Source organism: Lactuca sativa, chromosome 7 (genome assembly GCF_002870075.4).
Source record: "Lactuca sativa cultivar Salinas chromosome 7, Lsat_Salinas_v11, whole genome shotgun sequence".
NCBI classification, from domain to species: domain Eukaryota; kingdom Viridiplantae; phylum Streptophyta; class Magnoliopsida; order Asterales; family Asteraceae; genus Lactuca; species Lactuca sativa.
This window is the reverse complement of record NC_056629.2, coordinates 117,071,952-117,093,531: the sequence shown is the minus strand read 5'-3', so window position 1 is coordinate 117,093,531 and position 21,580 is coordinate 117,071,952. Positions and strand designations below refer to the sequence as shown.

General features: G+C 37.8%; 1 protein-coding gene across 1 annotated transcript; it reads left to right on the top strand.

Annotated features, from left to right (window-relative positions):
- The first annotated feature begins 5,353 nt into the window (after positions 1-5,353).
- On the top strand, positions 5,354-5,863 carry LOC111913381 (secreted RxLR effector protein 161-like). The gene has a single exon (XM_023909099.1). The coding sequence runs from the start codon at positions 5,354-5,356 to the stop codon at positions 5,861-5,863; it is 510 nt and encodes a 169-aa protein (XP_023764867.1).
- Positions 5,864-21,580: the final 15,717 nt, after the last annotated feature.

Below are 21,580 nucleotides of genomic sequence, written 5' to 3'. Positions count from 1 at the left end.
TAAAATTGGACAAGAACTCATTGAGAAAAAGGTCACGTTGATGAACGAACTTAGACCTAAGTGGAAGGCTATAGTTTCAACTGTAAAAGCGCATGAGCAGTTCAAGAATTACTCGTTCGCAATACTAGTCGGAATTCTCAAATCACATGAAGCTGAAATGACAAAAGAAGCAAAGATTGTTTCTGGAATGGGTTCACTTGCTCTCATCGCAAAAGAAGGTTGAAGAAGATGATGATTCGGAGTTTGAGCTTTCTGATTGTGAACTATCTAAAGAAGAGTTCGTAATGATGGTTTCCAACACAAAAAGGTTCGCAAAAAGGAACTTCAACAAGAATAAGAACCGAAACTGGCAGGGAAGCTACAACTCTGAGAAGGTGAAAGAGGAGAATGCAAGCATTCTCAAAAAGAAGAAGATAAGAAAGAGAAGAAGGTCATATGTGATTCCGGATATGACTGCAACTATTGTTATGGCAAAAACCACTTAGCCAAGGATTGCATGCTGCGTAAGCTAAATGAGAAGAAGGAAGAGAAGATGATGAAGCATACCATATCAGAAAGCTTGAGGAGATTAAGAAGAAAAAGAGTGCTGATGATACCATGCCTGCTTTGATTATGCAGGAAAATTTTTGCTAAAAATGAATTCGGATGCATAGAGGTGTGGTCAACTAATTTCGAAGATGAAAATGTTCGCAGGTCTACTCATGGTAAGAGTTTTGTTGTGAAAGAAGAGAGCTTTGTGCCTGGAGGTAGATGCTTGATGGTGACGAGCGATGTATCACATATGCGAGGTTATACTACTGATAACGGTTATGGAGCGGATAATGGATGTGGTGACGATAGTTGCTTCGCTGCAAAGCCAGTTCTTGAGCAAATCGGCGAATGAGAACAAATGATCAACAAGCTAAATTCTATTCTTGAATCTCTTAATATCCCTTTGTCTAGATATGAAACTGCATTAATGACTTAAGATACACTTTTTGAAGATTAAGTGACAGTTTAAAAAGAAATTGGTTGACAAACTCTAACCTAACCGATCAAATCAGCAGGGTTACATCAAATAGTGAGGAGAGACACATGTGGATAGAGAAGATAGAGTTTGATTTGTCTAAGTCTAGGGATCAGTTAATTTACTTGCAACAACATAATTTAGTACTTTTGAGAAAACGTACTATTTTCTGTTTGATTGCGAAAAGGCTTTATTTTAACATTACTCAGTTGCACCTTGATTGTGAGATTGGTGAGAAACAAGATGATCTTACCATTCCTTGAATTAAAGGAAGACAAAACTAACGCCGATTGTTACTAGTGCAAATCCATTGTTTCGTCTGATGTAACCTCAGATGCTTACAGGATAAGTCTGGACAAAATTGAATCATACATTAAGTCCAAAGATCATAAGAACATGTTAAAGAAACTTTTGGATGAAAATGAAAAAAGGTAGATTAAATCTGATACCATACAGACGTTCGACTTGTTGAGTGCCAAGTTGAGTTCTGATAACAAAATTAATGTTAAAAATACATCAAAATTTGATGAGGACAGTGATATGAATGAAATATCTGTAGAGGATGAGATTGACTGTTTGGAATTTGTTAAAAGCGAATATGAACCTACGAAATATCTTATCTCTGAAAATTCTGTTGAATTTGCATGCTTTTCTGAAAATAAATCAAAGATTTTAAAAGAAAAAGCAACTGTATTTCAAAATGTTCAAACTATGCCTAACCAGGTTCTCGCAACCACTGGTCTGAAAAAAAAATCAAACCGTTGAATTAACATCCCTGGTTGATGACGATAACAAGGATGGATGTGACGATCATTTCTGGTCTACCCCAATAGATAATGAAGAAGAAAATAAGGGTCTGTCGAAAAAGACTTCTTGGAGAGTGAAATGAAGATATGTAGCAGAACCACTCAATGATCGCCCAAGCTACGAAAAAGGAAGTCCAAGTGGAACAAAGGATGTTCCAAGTGAAGATTCGTCAGTACAAAACCACAAGTCAGTCAGAAACCTGAAACTTAAGGTTAATGTTCACAAGTCATCCGAGCAGTCCGCAGCTCAGAAAAGGCAAAGGAATGCGAGATACAACCAAAATCTCAAGGAAGGGAAACAGTTTTGGTAATCCAAGAATACCAACTTTATTCGAAATGAAAAACTGTCAGACCAAAATGCGAAAGTTACCTTGCATGCGAACTCTAGGTGCTCCTCACAAAATCACTCTCGCAATCCACATGATTCTGAAAGGAAAGTTTTTCTTCCAAAGAAGCCTGTGGAGAAATCAAAACCCGATCACTATCAAACCATGAACGCTTTGAAGGATGTTAAAGGAAAAGGAAAGCTAGTTTCGGATCATAAAGCTCCAATCAAGAAGTCTGAAACTAATTCAAAGAAAGTTGAAAAAGAGTTCATGAAGAATCAAAGCAAGAACAAACAAAAACATTCATCTTCAAAAGATGCGAACTTGAAAGATAATAGGATAAAAGTTTTTACAATAACAAAGAAAGATAGAACCACATTAATTAAATGCACTTATATGGTTGATCTTGCATTTAATTTTCCACTCTCTGTAAAAGGCTCACAAGGACCCAAGCAATTTTGGGTTCCTAAATCTGCTTAATCTATGCAGAGAATTTGTGGCGAGCAGTTTGACACTGAATGGTATATCGACAGTGGCTGCTCGCGTCACATGATAGGTAGGAAGGAAGAACTGTGAGAATTTAGAGAACTTAAAGATGGTGGAAATGTGAAGTACGAAAACAACTCTTTTGGAAAGATTAAAGGTTATGGAATGATAACGAATGAAGAGCTTTCAATTCGTAAAGTGACGTACGAAGAGGGACTCCAACACAATCTCATAAGTGTTTCACAGTTGGTTGTTGGGATAGGATTAAAGGTATCATTTGATGAAAAAGGGTCCGGAATCATAGAAAAGAAGACCAAAGAATTCCTTCTAAAGTCGAAGCACAATGGCGAGACGTATCCGTTGAATTTAAATCTGATACGAGGAAAGCCTGCCATCTGCCTACTAACAAAAGCTCACTCAGACGCTAGCTGGCTATGGCATAGAAGACTTTCGCACCTCAGCTTCAAAGACACCAAAAAGATTGTTCTTGCTGATCATGTGTGAGGGCTTCCTCTCATGAAATACGATAAGGATCGTCAACGTGCAACCTGCGAAATGGGGAAGCAAAGCAGGAAATGTCATCCAACCATAATGAATACGAAAGTCATTGAACCACTAGAACTTTTGCACATCGACCTTTGTGGTCCTTCAACAATTAAAAGTGTGGGTAGTGATAAGTATTTCTTGTTATAGTCTATGATTTTTCATGTTTCACTTGGGTGTATTTTCTTAAACAGAAATCTAATGCAATGCCAAAGTTCAAGGATTTCATAAAGCAGACTGAGCTACAATTGCAAAAGTTGGTTCGCGATGTTCGTAGTGACAATGGTCTGGAATTTAAAAATCAAGCATTTGAAGAATTCCTTACTGAGAAAGGAGTTTGACACAACTTTTCTTCTCCTTACACTCCACAATAGAACGTGGTCGTTGAAAGGCGAAACCGCTCCTTGTACGAAGCTACGAGAACTATACTGTCTTTCGCAAATCTGCCTCTCTATTTCTGGGCGGATGCGATTGCGACTACATGCTTCACCCAAAACAGATCTATTCTCAATAAGTGATTTTCTATCACTCCTTATGAAATAATAAATAATTGCAAGCCTAACATTAGGTTTTTCAATGTATTTGGTTCCAGGTGTTTTATCTTCAACTCGAAGGAACAACGGAACAAATTCGATGCGAACGCTGACGAAGGAATATTCTTGGGATATTCGCTGACCTCCAAGGCATATCGGGTTCTCAACAAACGATCTAAAAAGATAGAAGAAACCTACTATGTCACGTTCGATGACAATTACTTTAAGAGGACTCAGACGAATGATAGCCTGTTCAAGGAGATCTTTCCTAAACCAAGTCCAACTACAATTCCACTCTATATTCTTTACGAAGAATTCATGCTACTATTTGATGAGCCAGAGAAGGCTATATCATCTGAATCAAAAGCAGCTGACAACAAGGTAAAGAATTGAAGAAAATAATTGAGGACGCTGCGAATGATATACATATTGAGCCACCAAGTGCGAATGACCCACATGACACGAACGCTACATTCCATGGGGAGAGTTCTGAATCCACTTCCAATGCAACTTTTCAGGGGGAGCACTCAACTCCGCAAGAGACCCACGAAAGTCCACTCCAGGGGGAGAATCCGACACCTGAAGAAGAGACATTCACATCATTCGAGGGGGAGAAAGATAATATGAATGATGATTTAGATGTACATAATGATGATTTAGATATACAGTTAGAATTTGAGGACATAAATGATGAATTGGATCCATCTTATGATCCTAATTATCCTCCTCTTACTAAATGGACTAGAAATAATCCAAAAACGCAGGTTATAGGCGAATTGTCTTCAGGAGTTCTTACAAGAGCACAACAAAAGACGAAGCGATCTGCTTTATTGTCTAAAGTAGAATATTGTATGTTTAATTCGTTCATCACCAAATTCGAACCCAAAAAATGTTCAGATTGCTCTTGACCATTCGAATTGGGTGCAAACGACGTAGGAGGAGCTCAATGAATTCGAATGAAACAAAGTCTGGAGACTGATTCCTACTCCAAAGGATGCATCTATTGTAGGGTTAAAGTGGGTGTTTCATAACAAGCTTGATAAAACGGGAAACCTTATATGTAACAAAGCGCGACTAGCTGTAAAAGGGTATTCTCAAGAAGAAGGCATTGACTATGAAGAGACCTTCGCACATGTTGCAATGCTAGAATCCGTTTGTATCTTTATCAAGATTGTTACGAAACACATAAGAATTTTGAAGTTTATCAAATGGACGTCAAATGTGCCTTTTTGAATGGGGAGCTAGAGCATACAGTTTATGTGGAGCAACCACTAGGCTTTATAAACGAGAAGTATCCCAACCACTGCTATATTCTGGACAAAGCGGTCTATGGTCTAAAGCAAGCTCCAAGAGCCTGGTACGAAACTCTTACTTGTTTTTTGAAACATGCTAAGTTTAAACAAGGTTCGGTCGAACCCACTCTTCTTTCGCAAGAAAGATGATGACCACCAGATGATTGTCTAAATTTATGTTGATGGCATCATCTTCGGATCTACTAACCCTAACTTAATAGTTGAATTCCAAAAGTTGATGGAATGAGATGAGCTCCATGGGCCCGATTAACTTTTTCCTTGGTCTGAACATAAGACACAGTCAAGAAGGTATATTTATCAACCAGGAGGCCTACACAAATCCTTGCTCGCTATGTTCGAAATGGTGGGAGACTTAAAAACGAAGGTTCCAATGGCATTCAGAATGAAACTAACAACATCTCTGGAAAAACCAGCTGCTGATATGACCCTTTATCGTCAGATGATAGGATCATTAAAGTATTTAACAGCTAGTCGACCAGACATTATGTTTTCCATTTGTTATTGTGTTGGGTTCCAAGCGAATCCTCGTGAACCCCATATTGTAGCTGTCAAGAACATTTTTAGGTACTTAAAACGAACCTCCTCATTAGGCATATGGTATCCATCAAGCTTAGCTTTCTTCGTACAAGCATTTTCAGATGCTGATCTGGCAGGGTGCAGCCTGGATAGAAAGTGTACAACAGGAGGATGCCAATTTTTAGATGGCAAGCTCGTGAGTTGGCAATCGAAAAAGAAAACTTGCGTATCCCTTTCAACTGCTGAAACAGAGTACATAGCTGCAACCTCAAGCACCTCACAAGTCATTTGGATTCAAAGCCAACTTCGTGACTATGGCATTAACATGAAGTGAATCTGTGACAATCGTCAAAATTAAGGTGGGTTCCAAATTTGAATAAACTTAGTTGCATGTATAGGCATGACACATACTAGACTTAGTAACTAGAAGCTAAGTTATAACCTACTAGAAACTTGGAAACAATTAGAAACAATGGATAGTGTACTTAGATTTCACATTAATATGTGAATTCTACATCTACTTAACTGTAGTGACTATCCATATTCGGGTCACTCTTTGACTCAAACACCTTTTCATGAATCATATACACATCATGCATTTAACCTAGTAGTAGAAATTAGGTCCGAGTTTTATTGGAACTTAAGTCAAAGTTGAAAGCTAGGACCAGTATACTTGATTCCTCAATTTCATTTAAATCTCGAAACCACTACATAGAATGCCAATAAACCGATAAAATAAGTTACAAACATTATTAATAACTATAAAATAATTATAATACCATAAGATAAATTGAAATCTCAAAGATTCTATTGATCTTGATATCCAAAGATTTACAAACTCTCAAAAACCCTAAATGCCCTAAAAACCTAAATTTATGAAATTTAACCTTAAAAATTCTATAAAAATAGATATGAAACTTATAATATGATATTATAATAGTTAAAATTATGAAAATGCATTCAAGGAAAATAAAATTTAACTCATTAACATTTACCCTTAATTTATAAATAAAAAAATCAGGGTTTATGAATAAAAACTTGATTTTAGTACACATTTTATATAAAAATTGAGATATGTTATAAAAGAATTTAAATTTTATAAAAGAAAATGAATGAGAAAGAGGTATTACACCTGAAAAATCAGCCCCCTCTCCTCATTTCACTCTCATTCTCCAATACACACACACACACACATCTCTTCTTTCTCTCTCTAAAAACTTCTCTCTCACTTCTCTTTAAAACTGACGAAAATAGATGCAAAATCTATGGGAGAGATTTTTCCAGTTGATTATTCATGAGTCAACAAGCATCTAAGTATTCTGGTGGTCGATTTTGGTGGAGAATAACCACAAAAAGATGACGAGAGATGAGCTATCCAGAGAGATAGAATCCCACTTTTCTCTCTTTTCTTCTCTCTAAAACCCCCATTCCTTCTCTCCCTTTACCCATGGAAATTTCCAGCAAAAACCACCAGTTTGAGAAATATTTATACCTATTTATTATTAGTTTTTATTTTATTGTTATTAAGCACAAATAAATAACAAAAGTCAGGTTCCAAGTTATAAAATTCATATATATTATTTTTTGTAGCTTCTATAAATTATATAGGCCTCACTAGAAAATTGTGATGAATTTTTCATAACATTTTACTATTTTTCCAAGATGTAATGTATATTAAAAGAATTAAGTAAGAGAAAAATATTTAAACTTATCCAAAATTTACAAAACCTTACCAAGAAATCGTTTGTTACATCATAACCATAAATAAACAATTTGGTTATTTATCTTGATTTTTTACTATTTATTTCTATTTTCTTGGTATTAAGCACACTTAAGTTCTAAAAATAGGGATTTTCTGTTCAGAAATGACTTTCAATAATTTTCCCAGATTATGTACGATGTATATGAAGTTATAATATTTTTTGGTAATTTTCCTTAACTATTTACTAATTATTCATGAATTAATGCTTATTTAAGTGAATAAAACAAAGAAAATATCTAAACTATTTGGAAACCAACTTTTATATTTTTCCTAGCTTTTATATATTTAATAAAACTTGTACAAAAAGTTTGGGGAATTTTTGGAACTTTTTTATATTTATCTCTATTTTGATAGAATAAATACACAAAAATTAGAAAAATCATGTTAAACTATTCGAAAATACATTTTATTATTTTTTACCAGTTTATTTAATCTTTAAAACAGTTACACAAAATATATAAGATTTTTTTCATGATAATTTACTATTTATGCATGATTTTATGATTATTCAAGGAATTAATATGGAGAAAATAGTTAGATAAATAAAAAATTCAAGAAAATTTATCTGAACATCTTTGACTTCATTTGAAACTGAAATACAAAGTTTGAAAAAGTTTAGAACTAAACTGATTCAGTTTTAGAATATTTAATCATTGGAACACCTCTTAAAATGTTAAATATTAACATTTCAACAATGAGAATTTTCCACTTAAATTGTTATATAACAATTGATTCATAGAAATCTAAATTTCACAGAAAAATATTTGTAACTTATCAATATTAAATTTTGACAGAATATTGGCATAATACTACTATAGTAGTAAGTATATTAGGGTTAGATTTCGATTAGAGACTCACTAGTGTGTACCATTATTGTAGAAATTGGTAATGGTACAAGTGGAGTGTAGTTCAAGGAACCATTTGCATCATCTCAATGCATTATGAGTATTCACACGTTCCCTTATTTTCAGTTTTGATGTTTTAGGGTGGAAAAGCATGTCCGAAAAACTGTTTATTGTTCGTTGTATTTAAATTGATTTGTATCAAACTTGATCGCTATATTTTGCTATGTATGTCTATGCAACACGAAACATGAGGCCTTATCGTCTTAATTCCATTGCCTTGTACTTTACTCCAACCATTAACTCTTTGAGCCACTGGTCATCATGGATAGCATTTTTAGGAATTGACAACTCCTCACTCGCCCGATTGCTTGAGTGCATGATACCATATTAACCTATGGAACAATAAGCATAGATCTTGATAGGGCAACAATCATAGACTTGGTTGTGTACTCATTCTTTGCTCATATACATACGAAACTAGCTTACTTACTATAGCAACGGACTTTTATTATTGGAAACTTATTTACTTGTTTTAGCAACGAACTTGGTTGCTCATTATAGCAATGAAACTTGTTTACTCGTTTTAGTAACGAACTTTATTTCCCATGAGAATATGAACGTTGCATCTCATTTGGGCAATATACTTTATCTCTCATGATGACAACTAACTTTGTTAATGCAAACTTATTACTTATTTTTGCAATATATTTCTATTTATGGAAACTTTAATACTCGCTTTAGCAACGAACTTCTATTTACGAAAACTTAATTACTTATTTTAGAAATGAACATTTATTTATGGAAACTATTATCAAGATTCTGATTATCATGATATCAAACTATATTATCTTATAAAGTTGTGAGTACTCACCAACTATTTTTATAGTTGACGCTTGTTTTACATGCTTTTTCAGGAATCATCTAGTAAGAGGCACGTAGATACACTTTACTTTTAGGAGCATTCACATGTGTTGTATTTTAGTTTACGTTGAAATTTCTTTTAATAATTTGTTCAAACTCATGGTAAATTTGTAATGATTTTAAATACTATGGTTGGTGTTGTGTTTTTTACTTTTTCTATGAAACCATTTGTACTGCACGTCATGTATTTCCGCTTTAGCGGGGTGTGACAGAAATGGTATCAGAACCGAAAGTTATTGAGAATACCGGTTTTCCTTTTGAGAGCCACAACTATAGCCAAAAATTTTCAAAAAGTTTTTAAAATACTGAACATACTACTGATATAACTAATTCGAGTATGCATTATTGGACTTTAATTAAGTTTTGCCTGGCCAACTATGCTTAATTAAGGAAAGTTAATGCGAGGCTAGAAACGGTTATAGTAGAATTATGTTCAAAATGATTTTCAATTTAAACTTATGAAAAACAAAATTTTTCGGTGTGCGTACGGGCATTGCATATTGTAGGCATTCATTTAGGTACACTTAGAAACTAAGTGAACTTTTACCATAATGTCTTATTTAGAAATATTTTTATCCCTTATCAAGTGCTAGGTTAACCACTTAGGTTTTATCACTAGCCACTTTAGGAGCAATCCACTTAGTACTGAGAATGAGTGTTCATCGGTAGCAATTGACTTTAGATGTAAGGTTAGTAACTTGATAGACATTAGTAATAATCCTATGTCAAAACCTATAACAGTTATTCCTCAATACCTCTTCATCGTCTTCGTAGTAGAGTTACAAATAATAAAAGTGTTCCGATACCGGCATGAATGAAAATTGGAGCATCGCGTTAGGGGGTAGATGAGTTGCCACTAAATAATCACTTGGATACCATTGGCGGGCATTCCGGATTCGACTCACGAGGAGACACAGAGATTTAACCCATGTGTGAGACCTTATTACTATGCTACGATTTAGCTCTAGGTTGTTTCCCACCATGAGCTTAAAACTTAACATAGGATATCCCTTTGACCCAGAAGCTTTTATTTGGGTAATTCTTACCATATCATCTTTACTTCGAATATCCTAATTCGAGCACAAACCATTCCCCTTATGGAAAATTTTACAAGGTCAAGTTCGAGACCCCCAGATACACTAATGATCATCTCGAGTATACAACCATCTTACACTTTCCAATTTTCTAGCATGTTTCATGCCCATCGTTTAACCTTAAATTTTCATGCCCGATCAAACATCGAACTACTTCGTTGTATGAATCCTTCCTAAAATTTTTTGAATCCTCCTTCAAACCTTATTGTTTACATACATTCATTTGAGCTTTATCGACATTACTAACATTCCTAGTGTTATAAAGTATTACATCCTCTTAAGCCGCGATCCAGACGCCAAACCTATAACTTAACCTTTGACCTCTATAAAAGGCCACGAAACTGCATTGACACCTTACAACATTTTACAAACAATTTTTCTTGTCCTTTATTGTTGGGAAAAGACATCGGTACTCGCCTAATACTCGCCTTGTACTCGCCTTACTATTTAGGTACGATTAGTAACACTAATCTACCTATTCCTTACTTCTTAATCTTCCATCGAAAAGTTATTTCGCTTCATTGGTTTTATTTATCATCAATAACATACTTTATAACCACTTCATACAACTTACTAGCCCTTTCCTAACAATTTAAGCCATATTCTCACTAAAAATCTTTTGACAACTTGCTTTAACTTAACACTTTTCTTCAAAACTCAATTTAACCAATATTGGTTTTAACCTTGCTATTTAAATTTCATTTCAAATCCATTTCAATGGATAGATGTGATTTTAAGGGCATATAAACCATTTTAAACCTTGCTTACCATTTTGGCATGTTTTCGAAAAACTTAGAAACATTTTCTTTTATAAAAGTGTTTAAACCCTATGATAAAACTTAAAACATATGACACTGAAGTTCATATTATATGTAAAAGCTTCATCGGATCTTTCGAATTATTCTTGTTTTGACTCTTTTGACCTCTTTCTCACTAAGGCAATGTACTTTACTTAAATGTGCTTTCTTGAAATCGAATATGATATTTCTACAACTTTCTAATTCAAACGTGTTTACAAGACATCACCTATACCTACATTTCAAACATACCTCATTTGTTTATTTTAATTCAAATTGGTTTTATAATCTATTAAGTTTCTAAAATTAGCAACATTTCAAAAACTCAGTGTTCACTTATGCACTTTTAACAAAATGTAATTATTCTTTTAAATATATTGAGTTTTACTTTATCTGTTTTAACCATTTTTGGACTCCTGTCTAAAAAGTCAAAACTATGAAATTTTCAATTACCAGTTTTAGTGTTTCTTAATTTTCACAAATGAAGTTTAACTTAATTGATAATTCATGAATTGTTAACAAACTAAAACTTCCACATGTCTAATTAATCATCAACATAAATCAAATATTGAAGTTTGGAATATATCTCAACCTAAGATTTAAATCTATTTACACATATTGTCCTTAAAATTTTAAAAATAGCAATCATTGCCGCTGTTATCTTCCTTTTCTTTCTCCCGCACTTGAATTCTCACTCTCTATCTGATTTGAGATCTCACACACCAATAATAATAACATAACACGTGGTCTAATTTTTTCCTGGTTTAATCTACTTCCCTTGGTACCATATTTGTATGCATACAGACTAGAAGTATACCTTTACGTTTTGAGCAATTAATACATGTATAGTCATGAGGAATAGTTTTGATTTAGTCAACTTTGATATATTCAGTTACGCCTTTTATCACGTACATTTCATTTTTATTATGAAACCCACTGTAAACAAGTAATCCTTATTTACATTTGCTCTTTCGTACAAAATTTGAAAACTTGATTTAAAGTGTAATATTCATTGTTTTTTCCTTACAAATTAATACACAAGATGAATATCATTATTCTTATCATTTTTCTAAATCTAGAAAATATATGTGAAGAATGCATTTCTTATGTTTCTTCTTTTCTTTAAAAATATAAATTTTTTGAGATTTTACGATTATCTATCTTTAAAATGATTGTTTTTGGTACAATCACTGAATTAAGAATGCACTAATTTAAATGATCGATATTTTTACTCAATTCTTAAAATAGCATTCTACTTTTCAATTTCCAGTGAGTTCCTAAACTGTCAAACATGTTTTCATAGATATTCTGACTCCTCGCAAACATAAATTTTTCCTGACTTAAACAATTAGACAATTTCTCAAAAATTGTAATATGAATATTTTGATGGGTTTTGAGCAAAACATCATTCCTATGGTGTACATACAAACCCTAATAGCTTTTGGATCTAGTTTGTCTAATGAACATGCAATTGAATATCCAAAGCTATAAACCCTAGATCTATCATATAAGAACTGAAATAAGGGTTTAGTAATTACCTTTGATTGTTATATTGCAATAACAATCAACTCCTTGCTTTGATTGGCTTCAGAAAGTTTAGTGCCTCAAGCGATGCACCTCTAATGGAGTCAAAAACACCGTTAAGCAACTAGATGAACAAGGAGAAGAGAGGAGGCACCCAAAAATGTATAGAAACCTTAAGGAATCAGTTACACCCGTTTTTGGGGCCTAAGGGGTCCTTTATATACTTGTTTGGGCTGCTAGGGTTTCAGTCAAAACCTTAATGGACAGCTTAAACTCTAAGCAGCGCATGGAACCTTCTGGATAAGGCCATGAACGAAAATATGATGAGCTCCCATCATAATTTCGTTCACCCCTTGTTCCTTTAGCATTCCTTAGCCCAATAACTCAATTATCCAATAATTGCAGTCTAGTCCCCTATATTTAATTAATCTCTTTTAGCCACAAAATTAATTATCAATTAATTCTTGACTAATATTAAATAAACAATATGATTTCTCCTTTAATATATTATTCACATAATATATTAATAAATCATAATTAAACCTTTCTCTCCTTAATTCATCCTACATATTGCTATGCTGAAGGCAACCCCAAAGGACCATGCTCATAATCGGGTCAAGTTGATACCAAAATAGTTATGGAATTAGACACATTTAATCCAACATATTTCTATATAAATTCCTTCAATGACGGCTTAAACCTTTAACATTAATTAATCTATTTATTATTTTGCTACTTCGTATTATCGGCACACATGTATCTTCATTCACTTGAAATATCACATATTTTTAATAACAGTGAGATTACTTATCATTCTAAACACTTAAAATGCTATCTTGATGGGATTAAAATAACTTTTAATCTTTGAAGATCGATTAGATCTTGAACAAGTATATGAATATGAAACAGCAAGAACACAATATTAATAACAAGGTAGAACGCAATAATAAGAACAAACAGCTTGAATCAAACGTGTCGAATGATTAAATAAAATCCTTAGAAGAGCTCGATTAAGAACATCAACTGTAAAGGATTGGAAGATTACTAGAGAGCAATATCGTAAAACTCTGGAATGCTAAATCTGAAATCTTGAATCTTAACCTAATATGCATGCAAGCATTAACTTAAATACTATACATAAAAGACTCTCGGTTGGACAGGCCCAAACCGGAGAATACAAGGCTATTCTAACGAGCCCAAAAGACGCAACATCAAAAGCTATTTCCAGCCCAACAATCTCCCCCTTTGCGTCAATTTGGAGCGAGACCTTCACTTTCTACTTGGGCCGGCGGCTGAAGCTGGTACCTTCTTCTTCACGGTACTAAACAGACACTTGGTTATGGAAAGGATGGTCTGTCTAAACCGGATGTACCAATTGATCATATCATTGAAGTACTTGATATCATCAGCCGAATTGTCTTTACACCTTTTGACGATTGATAGGACGTGCTCCAAGCAAGTTGTGGTGTAAAGATGTTTGTCAGCTAAAGCGAAGAGACATTTCTGTCCTTCGGCTCTAGTGAACATCACAGAGTTTCGCCTCGAATCTATCTTGCCCATTTGCATTTGATTTAGATCGCTGGCCGATCCCACAGGTTTGACTTTCGGTTTCTTCTTAAAAACTGTGGCAACCTCCTGATCCATTAGGGCCACCTCCATGATATAGCATGCCAGCATCCTTTTGACATGGTCTAAGAGGGGACCATATTCAGCTTCGTTTGTCAGCAGGATATTGTACAAGACTATCCAATCATGAGGGTTCTGATTGGGCAGATCCGCCAGAGAGATCATGTGAGCAGTCCTTGCAGATCCACGGATAAGCTTGAACTTGACGTTTGTGAATCTCCCCACGGCAAAAGGCTTCAGCACCCGAACATTGACAATCTTCTGGGCGCTCCATGTAAGGTATTGAGGGCGAGCGGCCTCCAGGTAGAAGTCAATGAGCTCCCTGTCAAGCTCATCATTCGGATGCGGGACTTCATAGATGTTGGAGAAGGCGTGGAAGATGAACGCCTTTCGAGTCAGTGGCATATCGAACTGCGAATCGATGGTGTTGTTGCAGTCGAACGATATCACCGGCTCGAGCCATAGTATGCTTGGAGTTTCTATGGCCTCCTTTATCAAACGATCCCTGGTCCAGGCAGGGAAGAGCAACTTTCGGCTCTCAAGGAGATCGTTGGCTTCTTTTTGTTTACGTTCGGCTTCTTCAGCTTCACGTGCCACACGACTGACATCGTCATCAGTATTGCAACTGTTCTTTCTCTTTAACATGTCCGCAATAGTCTCCTTGTCTTCATCTTCATCTTGATCTTCATCTCCTCCCTCTGCAATGTTTTTGCCCTTGTCCTTCACACCCGAACCCGAGGCATGACCAGTTGGGGGTGGTTCGGTTGTGTGAGTTGCTTTTGAGGAAGGAGGGGGTTTCGATCCTTTCTTCTCATCTCCCCCTTGTTTCGGAATGGACACGAAACTGGGTAGGCCTTCAATTTTACTCAATAGGTCCATGGCCGGAGAGAGTTTCTCAGCGAGGGTACGCCTCACTGAGTGATTAAGGATGGGGTCGTGTGCTTCCAGGATGTTTGAGAGAGCGGCGTGGACATCCGAAACACCCATCTTGATGACTTCCCTCTCGGATCGAAGAGCTTCCAGTTGTTGCTGGGAGTTGGAAAGTTGGGTGCTCTTGACCTTAAGGGAGGTAGTCTTACTCGCCAGGACGTCCATCAGTGAATTTTCAGCCGCAAGATCCTCTTGTAGCTTTGCCAAGCGGGCGTCGATGGAGGCACGAAGTGCCGAGTTGTCGTTGCTAAGGTTCTGTCTGAGGGTAGCGAACGAGGACAACTCTGTCGAGACGAGCTTGGCCAATTGTTGAACAATCGGTTCCAGAGTTGTTTTTGTGGCATTGGCGCTTTCCTGCAGAGACTTTAGCAAATCAGAAGCGTCGGAGAATAGTTTTTTGACTTTTTCGTTCGCTGCCTCACAGGCTCGGGTGGAGGCGTCTATTGCAGCAGTGGCTGAGGCCACTGAGTCATGTTGAGCCCTAGAGAAGGCATCAACTATCCTCTGAAGGGCAGCTTCAGATAAGGATGACTGCTGGTTGGAAGAGGAGGCGAGAAGTTGATCAACCTTCTCGTTCAGCTCGCGGAGATGTTTCTTTGTCACAGGAGCATCATCCTCCTCATCACTCTGAACTTGAAACGGACTATAGTAGATCGAATCAAAGTTCAGGTGATCACCACCAAGGTATTGATCATCGCCATCGGAGGCGTCTTCTGGAGAGTGAGGTGGTGGTGAAGCTGGGGGTGTTATGGGTTTGGTTGGTTCAGGTTGAGTGGGTGGGGGGTTAGTTTCGGGTGGTGGTTGTGTATGGGTTTCGGTTTGTGGAGGTTCGGTTACGGGAGGGGTTTCGGTTACAGGTGGTGTTTCGGTTGATGTGGTGAATATGGGTGGAGGGATAGGAATAGAGGTTGGGGGAATTGTGGGGTTTATGGTGGGAATGGAAATAGGGATTGTGGGTGGAGGGGAAGGAACTGGGGATTGGTGAAGTTCCATCTCCGGGGTTGGGGACCGAGGGGGTGTGTTGCCTCGTTGTGGAGATTCGTCTCCTTGTGATCCCTCAGAGTCCGAACTCCCACCTTCGGATTCACTGGAGGTTGAGGGAAGGACGAGCTTTCGCTTCGGTTGGGTCTTCCTCCTATTCGGTTGTGGGGAGGAAGCAGCCTTCGGTTGTTTGCGTTTCTTGGGAGTAGGTTTTGGGGCTTTGGATGGTTTCTTCCCCTTGTCTGCCTTCTTACCCCTGGCCACCGGTTTGTCGGCATCATGAATCGATCGCAACATGTCCGGTGTCAGTTCCCTCGGACCAGATGGCCCTAACTCCTTGATCGCCTTGATCATACTGCTGTCTGAAGGCACACTTCCATACATAGTCTCCGGGATGGAGCCAATGAAGGAGAATTTTGATGCATCCGAGACGATGATCTTCTTGGTATGGAACGTACCAATAGAAGACATCGGTGCACCGTCAGCAGTTGGGACATCAAACCTGTCCATAGCCCATCTTGTGATCAAGATCCAGAACCGGGCTAGTGACACCTCGGAGTGTCGGGAAGAGGAAGAGAGGCTCTGAATTAGTTGTTGCCAAAGGACAAATCCATAGTCCAGATTGATCCCGTTGTACACCGCATACATAATCGACAGGAAAAGACGAATGGCCCCGTCCGATCCTGAGCTTCGTTCTGACAGTCCCTTGAAGAGAACTGTAAATAACCCATTCCACTGGGGCGGTAGGCAGGACTTTTTGAACCTTGCGACAGAGGTAAGAACTTCCGTGTAGCCCATGTTGTAGAACATGTTGTAGAGCATACCAACCGGAATCGTCTCCGGGTGAACACGCGATGGGTCAGCAGCAAACCCAAGCATGGTGCAGAAGCGGGGACGAGAAATCGACGTCTTGTGTTCCGCCACTTCGAAAAAGACCCTGTCGATGGCCTTATCGTAGTAAGCCGTTGCGTAGACCTGAGATAGGGCCACCATTGGCACCGTTTCAATCCGTGACAGTGCCGGAGCAAGCTGGGAGTATTTGAGACACTCGATGACCGGCGACATGTAGGGATCATAGGCCAGTGGGTTGAGATCAATCACGAGGCATTGCTGAGGACGGATTGGAAGAATCTGAGAAGTAGCATGGACGGAAGAGGATTCAGCCATTGTTGCAGGTTTGGAGAAGAAGATAACCGGGAGAGAGTTTGGAAGTATTTTTGCTTTGGAAATTATGGGGCAGTAAAGAGGTAAAAGGTGGTGTTGATGGGTTTTTATAGTAGGTGATAGGAGAGAGAAAGATCGTTTCAAATCTCTTATTGAAATACGGAAGGGTTTTTGAGTGACTGATTGGTGACAGTTGGGACGTGCGATGATCACGTAGGAGAGAGAGTGTCAGATTCCTAGGATCACGCCGCCCAATAAGCGCCGGTTCAGAGAGAGGAACCGTTTCCATTTCCACACGCGCCATTAATGCCAGATGGATGACGCTTCAATACTGCACACGCGTCCAATGGTGTCAGAAAAAGCGCGGCTGCTTCAAATTCACGCGCCCTCCTTTTATACCGTCGTTTGAATTTCTATCCTTTGAACTTCCGCCGCGTCAGCAACTTTTTGTCTTTTCCCCTTTTTAATCAGCTGTATTCAATTTAGGACCCACGTGGCTAATTTTTGGCCACAACCTCATTAGTAATCCCTCAGTAATAAACCAGCCTGTAAATAATATGTAACGGAATTTTGAAAATCTAGGATTTTCGTGCAAAGAGTGTAAAAGATAAAGAAATAAAGCAACTCTTTTTAGGATAATCTGTGATGTCAATAATGACACGAAACTGATGATCCCGGGCACGAATCTCTTCCTTCAAGGTCAAGAGAGACCCCAAAGTGTTATTGTGGTTTCCCGTTGAATACGATCAAACATTTATTAAGAAATGTTGAAAGGCTTCTTTTAATTAGGGCTAAATAAGGGTGGTTTCGCTTTGATTCAACAATTCAATACTTGATATAAGAACGAATGTGAACAAAGTACTTGTGAGACCAGTGTAGTCTGTTGAACAAGTAGGTTGGAATTAATTTTGTAGTGGCTTGGATTAATATGAAATCTCAGATAAAAATTTAAAACTGGATCCCTTGGGAAGAAATGTTATGGTGTGTAACAATTTCATTGGAATCACTCAAAAAAGAAAAGAAATTGAGATTTCATGAAGGTACATTCGTCAATTCAGTGGTGAAAACTTGATCAAGTTAATTGGTCACCGTCAATTCGTTGGTGTTGATTTTTGGGTTTCACTTAGCTCGTAGTGGCACGAAGCTAAGATCATAAACACCGATGTTGTGTAACCATAAACCTCAGTGGTATATGCTGAGAGTCTCAAGGGTTACAGTGATGAAACGAATGTAATGGAGAAGGGTAGTGGGGATGGTGAAAGAAAACATAGTACCTCTGCTGCGAAAGTAAGGACCAAGCAGAAGACTCTTAACTCATGTGAGAAGAGAGTGAGGTAGCTCACGATTAGAATAAATGAGTTAGCCTTATTGGGAAGACAAGGTTTGTGTATACCAGGTCATGAAGGCAATTATTCAAAATCTTATGAGGCTTTGGACACATACAGCAGCATGCTTCTAGGGACACTTAAGTAATTTATCAAATATATCCTCATGAACAAACGAGCACAAAAAGAAAAATGAAAGAAAATATTTTTGGAGGTTTTGAAATTAAAAAAAATAAGTAATAAAAAAATTTAAAAATAAGACCTAAAAAAATTATAAAAGAGTAAAAAAAAAAACAATTAAAAAAAAACTTTGAAAAAGATTGTAAAACCGAACCCGAGCGTTCGGTTGGTTTCGGTTCAGGAAAATTTTGAAAAACCGAACCCGAACCTTCGGTTGGTTTCGGTTCCACAAAATTTTGAAAAACCGAACCCGAACCTTCAGTTGGTATCGGTTCCACAAAATTTTGAAAAACCGAACCCGAACCTTCGGTTGGTTTCGTTTTTGGAAAATTTTGAGAAACTAAGAAATTTAGATACAAAAGAAATAAATACTTTTAACATAGATAAAACCAAAATGGTACAAGAAATATACAACAAAGAAAAACTACCTTTGAGGTGATGAGCGAGTCAGATGATTGAACCGAACCCGAACGTTCAGTTGGTTTCGCTTCTTACGGTTGAGATTGATAGGTAGTGTGAGGAACTGACTCTGATTCCATCATTCCTAGCCCTTGCAATATTTTATTAAATGATGCTTCTGGAAGAGTTTTGGTAAAGACGTTAGCCAGTTGATCAGTGGTTCTTACGAAGTGAACTTCGACATTACCATCTTCCACATGATCTTTGATGAAGTGATACCTCAGTGCTATGTGTTTGGTTTTAGAGTGTTGCACTGGGTTATGACAGATCCTAATTGCACTTTCAGAGTCACAATATAGTGGGATCTTCTTCATATTGAGTCCATAGTCTCGAAGTTGACTCTGGATCCAAATCACTTGTGATGTGCAGGATGCAGCGGCAATATATTCCGCTTCAGCAGTGGATAGCGACACACATGTTTGTTTCTTGGATTGCCAGCTGACCAATTTCCCATCAAGAAATTGACAGCCACCAGTTGTGCTTTTGCGGTCGAGTCCACATCCTCCAAGGTCAGCATCAGAATAGGCTTGAACGAAGAAGCCAGAATTGGATGGATACCACAGACCTAAGGAGGTGGTTCGCTTGAGATAGCGTAGGATGTTCTTTACTGCCAGCATGTGAGGTTCGCATGGGTTAGCCTGAAATCGAGCACAATAACACACATAAAACATGATATCAGGCCTGCTAGCAGTTAGATACATCAATGAGCCTATCATTTGACGATAGAGCGTGATGTCAACAACCGGTTTATCTAGTGAAGGGGTCAGCTTGGTGCCGAATGCCATTGGAATTTGACTTTTGAGTCTCCCATCATTCCAAACTTCGCTAGGAGAGTCTTTGTGTAAGCTTCCTGATTGATAAAGATGCCTTCGGGTCCCTGTCTTATGTTTAAACCAAGGAAAAAGTTAATAGGACCCATTGAGCTCATTTCAAACTTAGGTGGTTACCTTCCTTTTTGCGAAAGAAGGTTGGGTCAACCGAACCTTGTTTGAATTTGGACATCTTTAAAAATTTTGTAAGCGTTTCATACCAGGCTCTTGGAGCTTGTTTGAGGCCGTACACAGCTTTATCCAGAATGTAGCAATGATTTGGATGCTTTTCATTCACGAACCCAGGAGGTTGCTCCACATACACAGTTTCTTCAAGTTCTCCATTTAGAAACGCACATTTGACGTCCATTTGGAAAACCTCAAAGTTTTTGTGAGCAGCATAAGCCAGAAATATTCTAACAGATTCTAGCCTAGCTACTGGAGCGAACGTCTCTTCGTAATCTATTCCTTCCTCCTGACAGTATCCCTTGACCACCAGACGAGCCTTGTTCCTTATGACATTACCTTCCTTGTCCATTTTATTTCTGAAAACCCATTTAAGACCAACAACTGAAGCATCTGCAGGCGTTGGAATGAGACGCCAGACTTTGTTCCTTTCAAACTCGTTCAGTTCGTCTTGCATTGCTTGAACCCAATCAGAGTGATCGAGGGCAGTATTCACTGTCTTCGGTTCAACTTTTGACACGAATGAGTTAAACATACAAAACTCAACCTTTGAAAATAAGGATGTCTGTTTTGCCTTCAGTTGAGATCGGGTCAGAACCTTTTCAGATACATCACCAACTATTTGAGAGATGGGATGATCTCTGGTCCATTTGGTAAGAGGAGGGTAATTTGGATCGAAGGTTGGATCTAGTTCGGCGTTGATCATCTCTTCTGGCTCAGATTGGCTATCGAAATCAAGCGTCATATCATCATGCTCCCCCTCAATTGATGAGTCTTGAGAAACATGAGGTTCAGGGGTTTCTTGTGGTGCTGGATTTTGAGGCGTTGAAGCACCTTCGCTTGGAGAGGGATCTTCGGTTGAAGAGGTACCGTCGGTTGTAAAAGGACCTTCAGTTGAAGTAGTCGAGCTTGGCTCCCCCTGGACTTGTGAGCTTGGCTCCCCCTCGACTGAAGCATTGTTGGTTGGAGATTCATCAGTGGACGATTCTCCTTCATGCATTCTTCTTGCAGCATCTTCGACAATCTGCTTCATATGATCTATTTTGTTGTCGGCTGCACCTGCTTCTGAGAGAGAAGATTTTTCTGGCTCGTCAAAGAGATCCAGAAAATTCTCGTACATATTGGCGATTGAGACTGTGACTTGACCAGTTTGAGGAAAGATTTCCCTGGCAGTGTCATCTATGGCCTGTAGCTTCTTGACATAGCTATCGTCGAAGGTCACATAGTATGTCTCTTCAATCCTTCTTGATCGTTTGTTTAGGACCCTGTACGCCTTTGAAGTGAGTGAGTAACCCAGAAAGATTCCCTCGTCAGCTTTGACATCGAACTTGTTGCGGTGTTCTTTAGAGTTAAAGATGAAACACCTTGAGCCAAACACATGGAAAAATCTCACATTGGGTTTTCTGTTATTTATTATCTCATATGGTGTGAGCGTGAATCGCTTGTTG

Excerpts from the sequence above, each read along its gene's own strand:
- LOC111913381 (XM_023909099.1), top strand. The coding sequence starts at position 5,354 with ATGGTGGGAGACTTAAAAACGAAGGTTCCAATGGCATTCAGAATGAAA.